General features: G+C 45.0%; 2 protein-coding genes across 7 annotated transcripts in view; one reads left to right on the top strand and one right to left on the bottom strand.

The window, feature by feature from the left end:
- G9a (histone-lysine N-methyltransferase G9a) overlaps positions 1 to 15,970 on the bottom strand; it is a 101,597-nt gene extending 85,627 nt beyond the window's left edge. Inside the window, exons 1-3 of one of the 6 annotated variants that reach the window (XM_089581684.1) lie at positions 15,772 to 15,970; positions 15,254 to 15,505; positions 4,716 to 4,820 (exon numbers count right to left, since the gene is read on the bottom strand). The gene's annotated coding sequence lies outside the window, so the exon portion shown is untranslated. Of the gene's footprint in view, positions 1 to 222; positions 4,335 to 4,715; positions 4,821 to 15,253; positions 15,506 to 15,572; positions 15,701 to 15,771 lie in introns of those variants that run through there. The other 5 variants (XM_089581685.1, XM_089581687.1, XM_089581686.1 and 2 more) reach the window with 5 other exon arrangements.
- LOC149352494 (uncharacterized) lies at positions 7,253 to 8,409 on the top strand. The gene is made up of 4 exons (XM_089581691.1): positions 7,253 to 7,339; positions 7,591 to 7,764; positions 7,834 to 7,917; positions 8,202 to 8,409. Exons 2-4 carry the CDS (start codon positions 7,601 to 7,603, stop codon positions 8,407 to 8,409), a joined length of 456 nt encoding a protein of 151 aa, XP_089437817.1. The 5' UTR covers positions 7,253 to 7,339; positions 7,591 to 7,600.
- Positions 15,971 to 16,624: the final 654 nt, after the last annotated feature.

A 16,624-nucleotide genomic window follows, 5' to 3' on the forward strand; every position in this document is an offset into this window, starting at 1 on the left:
AAAACGACACAGCCGAGTTATCTAAATGACAAAAGCTTGTTTCGTGTACAGTTACAGCCTAAGTATACAGCATGACTCGGTGAACTAATCTTTCGCATGCAATGAAATTGGAGGGAAACGCGATTTCCCGCGCTCTGCTCGGACTACACAACCCCGCGTTAGAAGTACGGTTCTCCGCAACACAATTTGCCGCAAGATGTTTAACACTTCGGTTGCACGTACCTATGAAGGAAATAACTGGGCGAACCAATTTGAACTTCGAGTTCTTGAGCTGTTAGTTTTCCGGACCTGTACCGTTCCTGCAGTCACCGGCTACGCCATTACACCTCGAGCTTCGGTTGCCAACTGACAAACGGGGCCGTTTCTTTCGAAAGCGACGGTTGGACTGGGGCATGACGGGAGCGGCGGCGGCGGCGGGAAACGCATGGATAGTGTTGCCAACTGACATATGGGGCCGTCATCATAGAGTGGCCGTCATGGAGGCCGCCATGGATTAAATTTTAGAAACGCCTGGGAGCGGCCAGCGTTCTTAGATAACGTTGGGAACGGTGGTAAACGCATGGATTTCTCAGAACTACCTAAGACAAGATCAAACAAGCCACTCCAGAAATCAATTACGGCGGCGCGCTTCTTGGGAGGGGTTGCGGTGGTTCTGGCGGGCGCTAGCTGGATTCAATCTTCGTACTTAATGGTGACTAACTGCTCTTGCGCTACTTTCCCGCATGATTTCCTATATACTTAAGTTATGTGCTGCGTGTATTTCGACGTGTCTGTTGAGGTGGCATATGGTGCATGGTGGTGAGCGGCGCGATCGCATAGCAGCTGCTCGCTCGAGAAGCAAAAGCGTAAATAATCCGTGCAAACGACAGTTTATTAAAGAAACCACAACTGATGTACACTGAGTGTTGATTCTAGGCATCAGTGGCATGGCAATATCAGTGACAGCCACCCTAAACAATCAATCTAAAAATGCCAGTGTGCCGCAAAAATGTACGGTACTGTCAAGGTAAGTATAAGAAAATGCTACATCAATAAATATATGTGTACACACAATAGCTTTGTACAGATTGAGATATATAGCAATGAAGTAAAACATTTAACATGTATTGAAACATACCGATATGTGGCAATGAGCATACACATACAGAGAGCCAGCGAAAAATTTCAGGCTTTGATTCGTGCAGAATTCACAGTGCATAAGTTGAACAACATAATATGCTCCAGTGCTAAAGCTCCCAACAAACACAAAACCTCCTCAGAAACTCCAAAAAAGGATGGAATGTCCCAGTCCCAGTACAGCATTTATCAAACGTTTCCAGACCATAGAGGCAAGACATAGAAACAAAAAAAAAAAGGCAGTGCTCCCACTAAATGTCTAGAAACGTTCTTTCGAGAGTTTTAAGCAGCAACAAAAAAGAATTAATGCATTTTGGTCCCAGAAAGGTAACTGGGTATAACGTTTTCGGGACCAATGGTTTTCAACAAGAAATAAAAATCAACTGCTCGCTCTCTTTTCTCTCCCTCGCGCCACAAGCTGCGGGGAGAGGACTTTGCTCATCCACTCGTCGTTTTGAGAGATGAAACAGCAGTTTCATTCGAACAGCCGAAGGTAACGGTAAACCCCCCCCATCTCTCTCGGCGCATGCGTTTCTCGCACGTGGGCCGTCGGCTCCATGCCGCAGGCAGGCGGCGGCGGTCTGCATTTTCATCGCGCCGCCGGCAGCGGCGGTCACCAGCTTTCACGCCTTCTAGTGTTTTCCCAGCTTGCGCCCAACTTCAACATTATGTGGTGGTCCCTCCAGGCGTATCCGACTATCGGCACTCCTCGCTGCGCCGCTGTCTAGCAGAAGTGCAGTAATGGCTTCCCGTCGCTCGCCCGGCTTCCTCGCTGGGCGGACGCCATTTTGCGCGCGCTTATTCGCGCTGCCCCAGACGTTCGAGCGCAAGCCCCAGCGCGCGGCAGTTCTTGCTCTCGTCACTGCGCCAACTGGGCTGTCGTGGACTTCGTAGCTACGGATTCATGGAAGTTTTCCCGCGCACCTCGGCGTGCCCACACCATTCCTTTTGGAACTGATGCCGCGGCGGCGCATCGCAAGTCCTTTGCGCAGCTCCACGGCTTTACTGATGCCGCTCTTCGAGGCGGCGTTCGCGGCAGCGGAGTTCGTGGCAATAGGTGGCTCCTCTCACGCACCCTGCATTCCTCAGCGCCTCCGACGACTGCAACACGTTGGCGGTGGCAGCGTGGCCGTCTACTACGGTCTGAGGCGGGGACCCTATAGTAGCACGCTTTGTTGCCTCAGTGTGGCCACAACGTTAGCTCCTAACATTGCCTTAACGTGGCTAGCGTCCTCTTTTTGCCACGTTAACCCAACATACATAAGACAACGTTGAGACAATATTGCTCCAATGTTACATCAACTTTCAGTCAATGTTAAAGCAACTTCTGGAGAAATATTAATGCAACATTGCTACAACATGTTTTTAATGTTGATACAACTTTTTATTTGCACACACGCGACATTCCCACGACAATGTTACTGTAATATTGCTGCAATGCTGTCATAATGTTTCAGAAACTTTCAGACAGCATTCTAAATTACTGAAATATTTTAGCTACCAATGGCTGCTGCTCAATAAAGTGATCTCTTGAAAGGCTAAACTGTGTACAATGACATCGTCATACCAGAATGGTTACAGCAGCTTAACGTCACAAGGATGAGCAATTGAGCATTACTCCTTGCTACACAGTAATGCAGTACTTGCTATAGAATACAAATACAAGACTGCACTGCACAACACATTGTTTTTCCATACTTTCCAGACCGCTTACTCTAAATAAATCCTTAAATGTAACATTCATCAGCTCTCTACCAGTGCTCCTATAGTTTAGATGCAACAAGATTGCATGACATGGTTATTCTGACAATTAGACTGATTTATTTAAAAGACAGAAATATAATTTAGAAAAAGAATGGTTTGGTTTGGTTTATTGGGGTTTAACGTCCCAAAGCAACTGAGGCTATGAGAGACGCCGTAGTGAAGGCTCCGGAAATTTCAACCACCTGGGGTTCTTTAACATGCACTGACATCGCACAGCACACGGGCCTCTAGAATTTCGCCTCCATCGAAATTCGGCCGCCACGGCCGGGATCGAACCCGCGTCTTGCGGGTCAGCAGCCGAGCGCCGTAACCGCTGAGCCAACGCGGCCGGGCATTTAGAAAAAGAAAGCAGACTTATAATACACTCAACATTTACACAAACACATTGGCATAGCTTGAAAAATGCAACACATGGTCTTACACTTTCACAGATATGATTTATTTAATTACTTTATAAAGAAACTTGCAACAAATCTAAAAAACACACATGTGAGCTACTCGGGAACAAGAACCAGAGCTAATGTTTTAAACAGTTACTAGGCACATTACCATAGCATGAAAATGCGCACACACCTCTCAACTGGCATGTTATAAATACAAAACACTTCAGTAAACTATTTACACAACAATAGCACACCTTGAAAACATGCACCACCTGGACTGTATTTCCCAAATATAAGACATTCATTTTGTGCACAAAATTGCAACAAATAAACAAAGTAGCAGTGCAAACTAGTTGGCCATTCAGAAACAAGGAGCAGAGGTATTATGAACAGCAGAGTTAGTATTTGGGCTGGTTAACATCACTGATTTAAGTTAATAGTTTTCCAGCTCTACGAAACACACACACATGAGCCGCCGCAGTGGTTCAGTGGTTATGGTGCTCGGCTGCTGGCCTGTTAAGACACGGGTTCTATTCTGGCCGCGGTGGTTGCATTTCGATGGAGGCAAAATGCTAGAGGCTCGTAAATGCCATCTGCATGCAAGAGATCTAAAGAATGAGAACAGGTTCCAAACTTGTCAAGTACTGCAGGGATTGTACAGAGATTTTCAAGTGTGAAGATCCTTAGCAGAAGCAGACCACAAACCACTTGTGAAGCGACAGAGAGGCATCATATTAAAAAAGCTGGTTCACAATGTGCGAGCAATACTTCAATTGTATCATATAACGCAGAAATGATGTTTCTTTCATAGTTTTTATGATAAAGGTGTGATAAGTTTTTTTTTTTTCCTGCTGCGCTGGTCTGAGGGCATTTAAGCAGTGTCTGCACCGTTAAATAACCAGTTGTCAGTGAGCGCTGTGTTTTATCTTTCTTCCCAACTTCAGTAAAAGGGCAAGTTGGTACATACTTGAAGAAAACAGCACAGCAACAGGCACAAGAGAGAAGTTGGGACAGGTGCTGACTAGCAACTGAAGGTTTATTGAAAAGGAACACATAAAATATACTCACTTTACAACCAAGAGCGCGCATGAGCTGCGCGAACCACACTGATAAGCAATCAACTTCAGTCATGGTGGTCAAAATTCAACAGTTCACAGTCATGAACGACTGTCCGTCCTTGTTCATGATTGTGAACTATTGTATCCTGACCACCATGACTGAAGTTGACAGGTTATCAGTGTTGTTCGTGCAGCTCATGCGCACTCTTGGTTGTGAAGAGAGTACACTTTATGCGTTCCTTTTCAATAAACCTTTAGTTGCTAGTCAGCACCTGTCTCATCTTCTCTCTTGTCCCTTTTTCTGCGCTGTTTTCTTCAAGTACCCTTCTTCCCTTCTTTGGTCATGCACCGTTGCACTGGAAAACTACAAATTTAAAGTACTGTCAACATTTGCCTGAACAATTTAGCACGTCTAAGATATCCTTGTCTTGTGGTAGCCTCCAGCTGCTCACGATGATGGTCTCTTCTAATTCATGATGTCACAAGCGAAGCTGCATCTCTGCAAAAAAAAGAAAGAACCAAAATTTCCTACTATAAGCATCTTGGTGGGCACACGTCTAATAACAAATCTTTTACACTCCTCAATGAACACAGACATTGGAGAGCTCTGTACAAAGAACTTATGTCCAGTCACTTGGCTCAAACCAAAATAGTGAAAAAAAAAAAAAAAATGCCCTTCCCTAGCACCGCGAGCATATTTTAACAGCCTGAGCAACAAATTGTTCTGAAAGTGACTAAAAAATGCATTCATTACATAAAAAACATCGACTATTCATGCCACCTAAAATTCCTCAAAAGCAAGCAAATAATATACAAACAAAAATTCCCATTCCCGCACCTCACAGCAATGGCCAGTGCTGCTGTCTCGCTTGAATCCTGCCTTACAAGCGGACCTACTGGTGTCAGCCATGGGGACGGCCATTCAATTGCTTAAAACCACAAGGGCGTTTGTAGATGAAGCTGCGGCGGGAGGTGGTTGCACATCACTCCCTTTGTCTTCCCTCAATGATGCCATGGCAGGTGGCCGACAAAGTAAACCGAGCGAAGAGGGCAGGCCCAGCCTATAGTCTTTTTCAGCCTCACTGCTGTGCACAATTTGAAAGGCAAAGTTGCTAACGGCCAATTCTTCCTGGGCTACATAAGCTAGATCACAAACTGATGATGGGTGCAGGGGTCAAGTGGATGCAGCTAGCACAGGAAAGGGCTAATCTGGGGAATATGGGAGAGGCTGTTGCCCTGCAGTGGGTATAGTCTGGCTGATGATGATGATGAAGGATGATTGAATACCAATTAACATTTCACTTTTCTTACCCTTGGCGCAAATCGCTGCACAGTCCCATAAATGTTGGTTATAAGAGTATACATCTCATTGGGAATGAGAGGGCAAAGACTAAACTACTGGCATGATGCAGCAGCGTCAGTTTCGAGTGAAAGAATAAATTCTGGTTCCTTGCTTAAAATGCCGCTGGATTTATGCTATCTTCTAGTAGAATGCATGAGAACTGGTGTAATACCCTCGCACAAAGTGCAGACGTTAAGGAGCATGCACATGTTCTTACAGAGAACGAAAAATTCCAAAGTAGTGGTAATGACCATCGGTCATCACTGCTGGGTCAGTATGCCTCTGCATCTTTAGTAATTTACTAGCACCCGTGGGTAACTCTGGATGGTATGGGTTCAGCACTTTAAGCAGGGAATGCAGGTGAGAAGCAGGCTATTAATCGCCCGCACGCGCAAGTCGTGCTCTAGACATTGAGTAGCGGCACCAGACTCAAGTGTCATCCTATCTTCATAAACCACCAACTCCTCTATGTCAGAAATCCGCGACAACACTTACGTTGCACTCTCTATCTCAGAGATGCTGCTAGCGGAGCTAAAATCCGACAAGTGAGAACTGCGGCGTTCAACTGCGTCCTCGGCTGGCGCTGATAAAGAGGATAAAATAACATTATGCGATGAAAAGGCCTCTTGATACTGTTCTGCTCCTGTTGCGCACAATCTGCTGCCATGACCGTTATCAAGAGTGACAACTGCCAAACAGTTTTCTAGGTCGTCGTAAACAGCCTCTGCTGTTCTTCGGCGTCGTTGCCGAAAGGACACTTCGCTTAGCGAACACTTCATTCTCTTCATGATACAACGAATGTAGCACTTTATCAAACTATCACGAAGGGCATGGGTAACATATTAGGTCTCTTCGATTTGGCTGCACTGGCTGCACGAGTTCCGAGAGTGCAGCACTGTCGTATACGTTTTGCCAGTGCAGCGCGCGCCCTCTGCACTCTCCTCTTCGTTTTGTACAAGTGCAGGCCTAGTTCTCAACGAGTTCTCGACTGCGCTGCACTGACTTCGGAGCCAGTGCCAGCCAGTTCACGATGACGGGTGTTCCTCCGAGTGCGCAGCAGACGACGCTGGAAACAGCTGTCGGCGACACCACCAAAACGGTGACGGCTCTTCGTAACAGCGACGGCGGAACAGGTGAGTGTTGTTCGATGGCTTACTGAAAAAACGTGGTAAGCACGTGGTGCGCGGTTTTGTTTGTCTGTGTCTGCTATGGATTCAAGCTATGAACAGCAATTCTGGATTCTCTTTTACATGTGCGCGAATGGCGCCTGCCTGCGCTCGGTACTGACCGTCTGAGGAAGCATTTTGGTACTCACAAGCAAAGTCGCAGCAAAGTCGCACAGACAGGCGCTGTCAAGGGAAATGCACCCTGTGCAATTTTTCGGTTACTTCGCTAGGTTTGCGCGTCTACAACTTATTCTCAGTATGTTTTTTTTTTTCTTTTTCAGACGGCGTACGCTACACGCTTGTTTTTCAAGCTGAAGATGCAGCTGCCAGTTCGCCATGTGCTTCCGACGAAAGCGGTACAGACGCCTCTGCCTCAGCAGGGGCAGTTGCATCTATACCTGCTTCTGGGGAAGCAGATGTCGAGGCCCTTTGGAACGGTCCAAAAACGTGTTTTCTGATAGATAGATATGTTGATCTTAAGGACCTCGTTGGCCAGAAAGGGGGATTCAGGTATGTGTCCATCCCCGATTCCATGCAGCATGCTTGCAAACGCAAAAAAAAAAAAGAATGCATTTAAAAAAAGTGCGAGAATTTGCTCCGAGCGGCTACTGCATTTGAATGTATTGGCAAACATTGTAATACAAACCAAAGTGCATTTCATATTTCATCTCAGCATGCTTCTGGAAATATGACCCCTGTTTTTGCAGTTGAGTTTAATACTTGCCGCAGTACGTGTTTCAGTTCTGGCTTGATTTCTTTAGGACAAAAAAAATGATGTGGACGAAGTTGGCGAACCTCCTCAACGAAGAGTTTGGAGGCACCCTTTTGGCTATCCAGGCCGAGAACAAGTGGAAGTCCTTGGAGCGCATGTTTAAAAGAGCGAGAACAAAGAATGGTACATCGGGGCACCACCGTGTGCCATGCGAGTACGAGGAGTGAGTACCCAGTCCAATAAATGTCTAGCTGACTTCCTGAATAGTTCTAATAGGACTTACACCATGTAGGGAGCTGGCCAGGGTGTTGGAAAAAGAACACCATATACAGCCTCCAGCACTCCTCGAGACAGGAGTCTCTGCAGGAAGCTCAGAGTAAGTATACTAATTACATTAAATGCATTTGTCCTAGTAGATAGGCTTACAATTGGAATAGCAGACTACATTTGGTACATGAGAAGGAACACACATGACAAGGCTAAGCACTGACTAAATGCTGAAATAACATTTACATTGTAAGCAACGCTTCATATTTTCCTAAGCAGTTAGAGCAAAAGAAGCATGTCATATGTGTCCATTCTTGTGCAGCTGGTTTCCTAGTGAAGTACTTAGTGCAAACCACAGAAAGTGATGTAATGTTTGTATTCATGTGTGCAAAGTGTGGCCGCAGAGGACGACCCGGGCTCCGTCAGGGACATGGAGGAGGTGCCGGCCAGCATGCCCCGCAGGAAGAGGCAGAGAACATCTTCCAACAGTGTCCTTGCTGAAACGCTGCTGAAACTGGACGCAGCCAGAGCCAAGCGCCACGAAGAGCGTATGGCCAAGTTTGACATGCTCATTGAAGTATTGAGAATAAATAAGCAGTAAACCCTTGCACTTTGGTGTTTCGTGACCTGTGTGCCACATATCCCAAATGAAAAGGAAATGTTCAAAATATGTATCCACATTAACACGTTTTGGCGGGCTAGTTGGTTAACCATCTTGAATAAACAGCGTGAATGAAGACGAGCACACAAGAAAAGAAAACGGACGACACAGCGCTGTGTCGTCCGTTTTCTTTTCTTGTGTGCTCGTCTTCGTTCGCGCTGTTTATTCAAGATGTATCCACATTTATTCACTTCCACTTGAACAGCACTAGAATAAATGCAAGCACTGCACAAACAGCATGGCAGTGGCATGAAACAATCATGAAAACAAGGCTGCCTTAGCATAGCTGCTTTGCAATGTGTTCCCTCAGAGCCTCACTGTAGCCTACCAAATTAGGGTCAACATGTCCTGTTGGCTCTCGGTTTCCTGCATCGTCGTAAGGTGGCAGAGTCTCCAACTCTTCCAAAAAATCCCTTTCTTCATTGCAGAAATTGTGCAAAACGCAGGCAGACATTACAAGGAAGCAGCACTGTGTTACAGTTTTGGCGTCGACAAAGTACAACCTTCGAAAGCGCTGCTTCAACAGTCCAAAAGTGTTCTCAATGGTCACCCTTTGTTGGCTATGCCTTCCGTTGAAGTTTCTTTTCCACGAAGGAAAACTGCTCTGGTTGTCCCTGAAGGGAGTCATGAGCCACGGCATTAGCGGGTAAGCGCAGTCCCCAAGAAGGTGCCCACCATCGCACATTGCGGATGCGTTCTGAAAGAACAAGCTTTCTCTCAGCACACGCGCATCGTGTGTTGATCCCGGAAAACCGACGAACACGTGCATGAATCTGTTTCTATCGTCGCAGATTCCCTGCAGTATGATGGATGGAAACTTCTTCCGGTTGTAATAGGAATGTGCAGATTGATCCGGCCTAAGGATCTCCACATGACATCCATCGATGCAGCCGATAGTGTTCCGGGGCCCCCTGCCACCACTCTTCGCGAGGAATCCAGCTTTCACGCGGACCATCTCCGCGCTGCTAGGCCAGCAGATCACTTCGTCCCTGATGGCGTGCAAAAACTTCACAACACGGTTGACACAGACGTGCACCGACGACTCCGTCACGTCAAATTTATCAGCAATAGAGTACATTGAGCTCTGGGAGCCTATGTACACTAAGGCTATCAAGCATGTTTTTTCGGCCGAAATCTGCCGCCTTCCTTGTACAGCATCGGGGAAGAAGGCCGATGCCATGAAGCGAGCGCTCAGCTCATCGAAAGTCCTCCTAGACAGCCGGAAGAGTCTCTTGAACTCCACTTCGAAGTATGTGTCCACTACAGTTTCACAGTAGCCAGGGATACGATGGCGATCGTTTCTAACGAGACCACATGCAACTAAAATGCACATCTCGTCGAATTCTTCGTCGCTGTCAGACTCTAGCAGCTCCAGAGCCGCTTGCAAGCAGGCAGCCTTCTCCATCATGCTTACAGGCACACGCACGAAAAGCCCGATGCACCACACAAGAAAAAGAAAAAAATGCAGCACGAATCAACAGAGCACGTGCACCCGACTCAAAGCACCCGCCTGCCTGCCGGCGAAACGACGCTGGTGATGCGCTGCAGACGACAAGGCCTGCACATTTTGTACATACATACATACATACATACAGGAATTTTATTGCAAGATATATATACACAGTACATAGCGTGTGCCCGCAGAAGCGCAAGCGCTTGTGGGCGGGCCACGGCAGTCACAACAGCATGCGGTGAATACAAAACGCTGAAAGTGCACACTTTACAATCCATAAAGAAAAAGAAGAAGAAGAAAGAAGAAAAAAAAGCAATAACACAAAGTCGAAATATTACATATAGTTCAGTCAACAAATTTAGCGATTGAGAATTATGTAAAGCAAAGAAAATCTGCAGTTAATAAATGGAACACAAATTTAAAAACAAGATAGAAATTACAAAGCAAATCAGTATTTCCTTTCTTTGAAACTTTCAAACCACGCTTGCAGTCCAGATTTCACAGCCGTCAACGAATCACAACCAAACATCTGAGCAGGTAGTTTATTAAAATGGTAGGGTATATAGAACTGTCGTGTTCTTTTACCATAATGTGTGTAAACCCTGGGAACTTTATAACGCGCTATATGCCTAAGTGACTCTGGTTTTTTATCTGGCTGTTTAAACTGTGCTGAAAAGTAATTTCTCAGAACTACCACCTGTAAGTACAAGTCATGCAGAGGAATAACTCCTGCTTTAACCATTCTGGTGTTATGGTCGGACTTCTCGTGAGCAGTGCCATACAATAAATTAGTGGAGATTCTGCACAGGAAACTATCTACCTTCTTAATCTTACAAGGTGCACAAGAACCATACACTGAAACGCCGTATCTAAGGATAGATTCTCCTAAAGATCTATACACAGTCTGACGCAAGTTTATAGGTGTAGTGTATTTTATACGATAAAGCTGGACAGAAAGAGCACGGAGTCGTTTTAATAAATAGTCAATTTGGGAAGACCAACACATGTTGGAATCAAGATATAGGCCAAGATATTTAACACTGCTCGAGTAGGGTAGTGGCGAACATTCGCAATTGGCACAGTTGCTACCATGCAGTAGAACCGACTGGGTAAGATCAACATTCTTGTGCGGATTTCTGAAACATATTAACACAGTTTTGTTTATGTTGATGTATATTTGATTTCCAGATAGCCAGTCTACTATTTTATTGATATCGTACTGAAGTAATTTCAGTGCGAGTGGGCTAGATTCATGGGATATCACTAAAGCTGTATCATCAGCATACTGAAATAATTTTGCATTTAATGTAAGGTTAACCATATCATTTACATAAATATTAAACAAAAAGGGTCCCAAAACAGAACCTTGTGGAATGCCGTACTGAATATCAGAAAAAGCACTAAATGATTCTTTAATTTTCACTACTTGCTTACGCTGTGACAAATAACTTGCAAAACATTGTTGGTATGGACCACGGAATCAAATACTTTCCAACTTACTTAACAAAACAGAGTGCTCCACGGTATCGAATGCTTTCGATAAATCCAAAAACAATCCAAAAACACATTGATTAACATCCAAGTTACCATTGATAAAATCACAGCAATCTTCGAGAAGCTCAACCGCACCAATATTACGACGGAAACCATACTGTGTAGTACTCAAACAAGAATACTTGTCACAAAAACATGTCATATATTGGTGCACAATTTTTTCCATCAGGATGCTAATGGCTGGTAGTATGGCAATTGGTCTGTAATTTGTTTGATCTGTCTTTTTTCCCGACTTGTAGATGGGTCGTAGTAATGAGATCTTCAGACCTGATGGTATTTCTCCTGTCTTGAAACACCCATTAAGTATATGTAAAAGTACATCTTTAAGTTTGGAGTAATTGTTTCGCAAATCACGCAGTCTAATCTTATCGTAGCCTGGTGGTTTGCTGTCTGGTAGCGTCCTAATAAGGTTCCACAACTCATCTTGATCAACAGGAAGAAAAGCAGCAGAATTAATTGTTTTCTTGCCTTGGTACTGAATGGTAGAAACGACAGTTTGTTTTTTAAGTTCCCTAATGGATGATACAAACGCATCATTAAAAGAATTTGCAATGGTCGAAGGATCTGCTTTTAGAAAAGTACAATGCAACTTCTCATCCAAATTAGATTTCTTCTGTCTACCTAATAATTCATTTAATAGACTCCAAGTTTTCCTCGTATTGCTGCTACACCTAGAAAACTCAGCAGAAAAATATTGCTTCTTTGCTTGCCTCAGCATAGCAGTAAGCTTATTACAATGTGCCCTATACTGCTCTTTCAAGGCAAGATTCTCGACATCTTGTTTATAGTCATTCCATAGTTTGTCCTTCTCATGAGAAAGTTTAAGTATATCATTCGTTATCCATTTCTTCTCTGGATTTCTTAACTTGATTTTAACCTCCTTCGTGGAACTGGCATATAGCTCATCGAACTTAGCTACTAACGAGTTATAAGCATCAATGTGAGTTTGACTTAGCAGAGACCTCCAATCAAAAGTTTGAACGTGCTCGTCCAAGCACTTGTTATCAATTATTTTTATCGTTCTAACGGTTTGACCAGGCGTTTCCCTTTCTTGCGCCAGAACACATAGCGCTGTGAAATAATGATCAGCCACCTTTCTTCGTATTACTGCAGCGTTAGCGACATTATTCGGGAGTCTGACTGCTATATGGTCGATGCACGACTGAGTAAGTCTGGTGCCCATGACCTCTTCCCTGGTAAAACTAGAAATCATATTTTCTATTCCATATGAAGCTAGTAAATCTAAATAGCACTCAACACTGGGTTTCTTTATCTCGGAAATGTCAATATTAATGTCTCCAGCTATTATTACATTAATTCGATTGTGGTGAGTTAAAAATTCCGCAAGTTCAGAAAAAAATACTTCAAGTATTGAGTTCGGAGGGCGATAAACTGCTAGCACAATAAATGTCTCGTCTTTGCAACTGAGCAAAAGAGCTACTACTTCCGCCGCAGTAAAAGCACAAGCTACTCTTTCAATGTGCCAGCATTCTTTAACAAATCCTAATACGCCACCACCCCTACCAGAGTCACGGCAACAAGAGAAAGATTGAAATCCTGGAAGAATAAACGTATCAGACTCATAGTCGTTAACATTAGTTTCAGTCAAAAGTACAATATCAAGGTACCCAAGCAAATCAGACAAGTAGATATTTAATAAATTCCAGTGCTTCTTGATGCTCCTTATGTTGATATGGATAAGATCTAGTGCAGAATTGACTTGGGAGTTAAACAAACTACTTCTGTGTGTACCGTAAAAACCCGCGTATAATACGAACCCGAATATAATACGGGGCTAAGATTTAGAGACGCGAAATGGGAAAAAAAGTTTCACCCGCGTATAATACGAGTAACACAAGCTCATAGAAGACATTTATTCAAATCGCATCCCGCACTTCACTTCAATTACTTTGTTCTTCAGTAGCGCTTTCTTCGAACATTTCTTTGTCCGACAAATCATCCCAAATGTACTCATCTTCCGTGCCATCGAGGGCGTTCGAGATGCCGCACTTCTTAAGCCCGCTTCAGCCGCCCGGTTGGCGTCACTGCAGGCTCACCTGAGAGCATCCACTCTGCGTAGCACCGCCTGACTGCGTCCTTGAACGGTTTGTTTACACAACCATCAAACGGCCGCGAAAGCTTTGTCGCATTCCGCTGCACGCGAAAAGGGCTTCTTTCTGTTGTGGCCATCCACGAATGCTTCCTTCGACGACACCAAACTGCCTCCCGGCCGCACCGTTGCCGATGTTCTCCGCAGCCAAAATCGCTTGAAAGTAGCCGAGTACTGTTTTCGAGACCGTGACATCGTGCTCTCTAAAACAATATCCACTTCACGAAGCGTGCCTTACATGCTAGCACGTGCGTTGTCAACAGGCGCACGGCACACCGCGACCCCCCGGCGCACCCAACGGATCAACAAAGAAACGACGTCGTGACGTCGTTTGTCGAGAGTAACGAAGCCAAGCCGTAGCCACGCGCCAATAGCGAAGCGAAGCCATAGCCACGCCGCAAAAACGAAACCAAAACATCGAGTAACTTCGAAAATTTTTGTTCGGATCCGCAAATAGTACGAGGCGGAAATTTAGGACGCTAATTATGGGAAAAAACCTCGTATTATACGCGGGTTTTTACGGTATTCCAGTCTGTAAATGAGCCGAAGTCCTCACTCATGGTTACTCAAGCTTATCAAAGTCACATATGCTCTCAATTCTTATAGCTCCAGAGCCCTCGATCTTCCTCACAAATATTTTGCCATTTTTCAGCCATACAAACTTGTACGACTTCTTCTTTGCTTCCTGTTTAGTTTGCCACAACAACTTCTTTGTCTGGGCAGGTAGGTTCTCATTAATGTAAACATCTTCTTCCTTAAGTGCGTAGCGTTTCTTTATCCACTGTTCCTGAGCAGTATGTGAATGGAATTTGACTAGCACAGCTGGTACCTTTCCCTTTTGGGCAGGTAGTCGATGCGCAACCTCTATGGACTGAAGCGTAGTCTCTGGAATCTCCATCCTACCTGCCAGTGACTTCAGTACAACGTCAAGGTCCTCATTTTGCTCTAGCTTGAGACCATGAATTTCTATGTTGTTGCGCCTTGAGTAGGCTTCCAGGTTATTCAAGGCTGTGCTAAGATAACTCAGCGTGTCCGCCTGCCCCGCAAGAGATCCCGCCAACTCCTCTGATTTCTCCTTTAAGGCAGAAACCTCAGCTGAATACGAAGCCACAGACACCTTCATTTCTTCATATTTGGAGGCAAGCAGTTCCATCGAAGTCTCAATGCCCGTAATTACCTGCCCTTGCTTCTCAATGTGTTCAAGCACTGAATCACTCTTCGAGCTCTGTGTTTGTATAGCTTTGTCTAGCTTGTCAACTCTAGAACTAACCTTGGATAGTTTCTCATCTAGCGAACGGATAGCCTTCATGAGCTCATTCATAGTCGGTTGCTTTTCTTCATCTTCACTGTCTGTATCAGAATTTTCTGTATCCTTCTGATGTGCAGACCTCAACAACATGCATGTCCGGCACACCCAGATTGATCTGTTCAGTGTTTTCAAGGATTTCTTTGCAATCCCAGAGCATTTCCCAGAGTGATAAGAGCTCTTACATTCACTACACTTCAGACCGTTATCATCAGGCACTAGTTTTGAACAAACACCACAAAAACCAGAAGAATTAGGAGACATGATGAGGGGGGAAAAAAGAGTACGCCAAAGTACGCTGATCGCAGTCCGACGAGGTGAACAGAATTCAAGCAATTGAGTGGTTGTAAAAACCGCTTACCTAGAATAAAGCATAGGCGTTAGCATCTCGTTCCGCTCCCCGTCGGACTGCAATCTGTCGAAGATCCGTGGCCATTTAAGTAGCTTCTGTCCGTTGCCGCCCTCCTTGATATCTGTGGCACCACGTGATGATAAGATAGATGACGCCCGCTGTCTTGCTTCTGGTGACGCACACCGGCAGCTTTTGTGCTGGTTTTCCTAGAAGGGTCGCCAGGCAACTGCGGTAACCATTCCGTCGTCGATGGTCAGCAGGCTAGAATAAAGCATAGGCGTTAGCATCTCGTTCCGCTCCCCGTCGGACTGCCTGCCTGTGAACTTGCCTATTCGTTTTGACAGCGACAGTGCGGCGCTAGTGTTGTGAACTGCCGGAACTGGCCTTGCGCGCTCGTTGCACGGTCGCGGAACTTTTGCGGAACTCGTGCAGCCAGTGCAGCCAAATCGAAGAGACCTACACACTACTGGCTTTGTGCCAACCAACACAAGTCACAGCACAACAATGGAAGTTTAGAAATCACTCACCATTGAGGTCATCCTCTGGGCAAGCTGAATCCAGCTGGATTCCAGTGAAACCACAACGAAACACAGCAGCGCGGGCACGGCGACCGCAAAAAAACTACTAGAAGAACAAAAAACGTGAAGATCTGACCACGACTGCCGCCGACACGCGGGTTCTCGGATGAGCGCGCGTCGCAGGATTGGCTTTCGGCGCGGCTGCGAGTAGCCGCGGTTTGGATAGTTTGGATTTGGATTTGTGATCTCCATGGCCAATAGACTGCGGGGCGTCAGTGAAACCAGAACTAAATTTCTTCGGCAGGTTTTAATTTTAGTTTGCGTGCATGGAGGAAGGAAAGAACTTCCTCCATGTTTTTTGCGTGTTTAATATGCCGATGATACTAACGTTTTCTTTCATGGTGAAAATCTTAAACTTGAAATTATTTCTAATACTTGGCTACTGGAACTTAGCACATGGCTTTTCCTAAATGAACTTGAATTAAATACACATAAAACGAAGTTTATGTTGTTTTGTGCAAAAAATAAGCCCATATCCCATGTTGTGCGACTGTCGTTTCGAACTTCTGAGATTGAACAGGCTGAAAATCTTTCGTTTTTAGGAGTCACTTTTGACAGGAAACTTAGTTGGTCATACCATGTTAATAATGTCCGCATCAAGGTTGCAAAATCAGTTGGCATGCTATACAGGCTTCGTAATCTGTTGCCCGTTTGGCTCAAGAAGCGGCTGTATTTTTCTCTTGTTCAATCTCATATAAATTATTGTCTGTTGGTATGGGGAACTACCACAAAAACTGATCGCGAAAGACTATGTGTGCTCATTCGGAAAGCTGCACGTTTATTTCAGCCAGCAAATGGACAA

This window comes from Amblyomma mixtum, chromosome 3 (genome assembly GCF_055824585.1).
Source record: "Amblyomma mixtum isolate Tamu chromosome 3, ASM5582458v1, whole genome shotgun sequence".
In the NCBI taxonomy this organism is placed as follows: Eukaryota; Metazoa; Arthropoda; class Arachnida; order Ixodida; family Ixodidae; genus Amblyomma; species Amblyomma mixtum.

Excerpts from the sequence above, each read along its gene's own strand:
- LOC149352494 (XM_089581691.1), top strand. The coding sequence starts at position 7,601 with ATGATGTGGACGAAGTTGGCGAACCTCCTCAACGAAGAGTTTGGAGGC. Across the intron at positions 7,765-7,833 it reads GTGCCATGCGAGTACGAGGA|GGAGCTGGCCAGGGTGTTGG; the intron begins GTGAGTACCCAG and ends TACACCATGTAG. Across the intron at positions 7,918-8,201 it reads GTCTCTGCAGGAAGCTCAGA|TGTGGCCGCAGAGGACGACC; the intron begins GTAAGTATACTA and ends ATGTGTGCAAAG.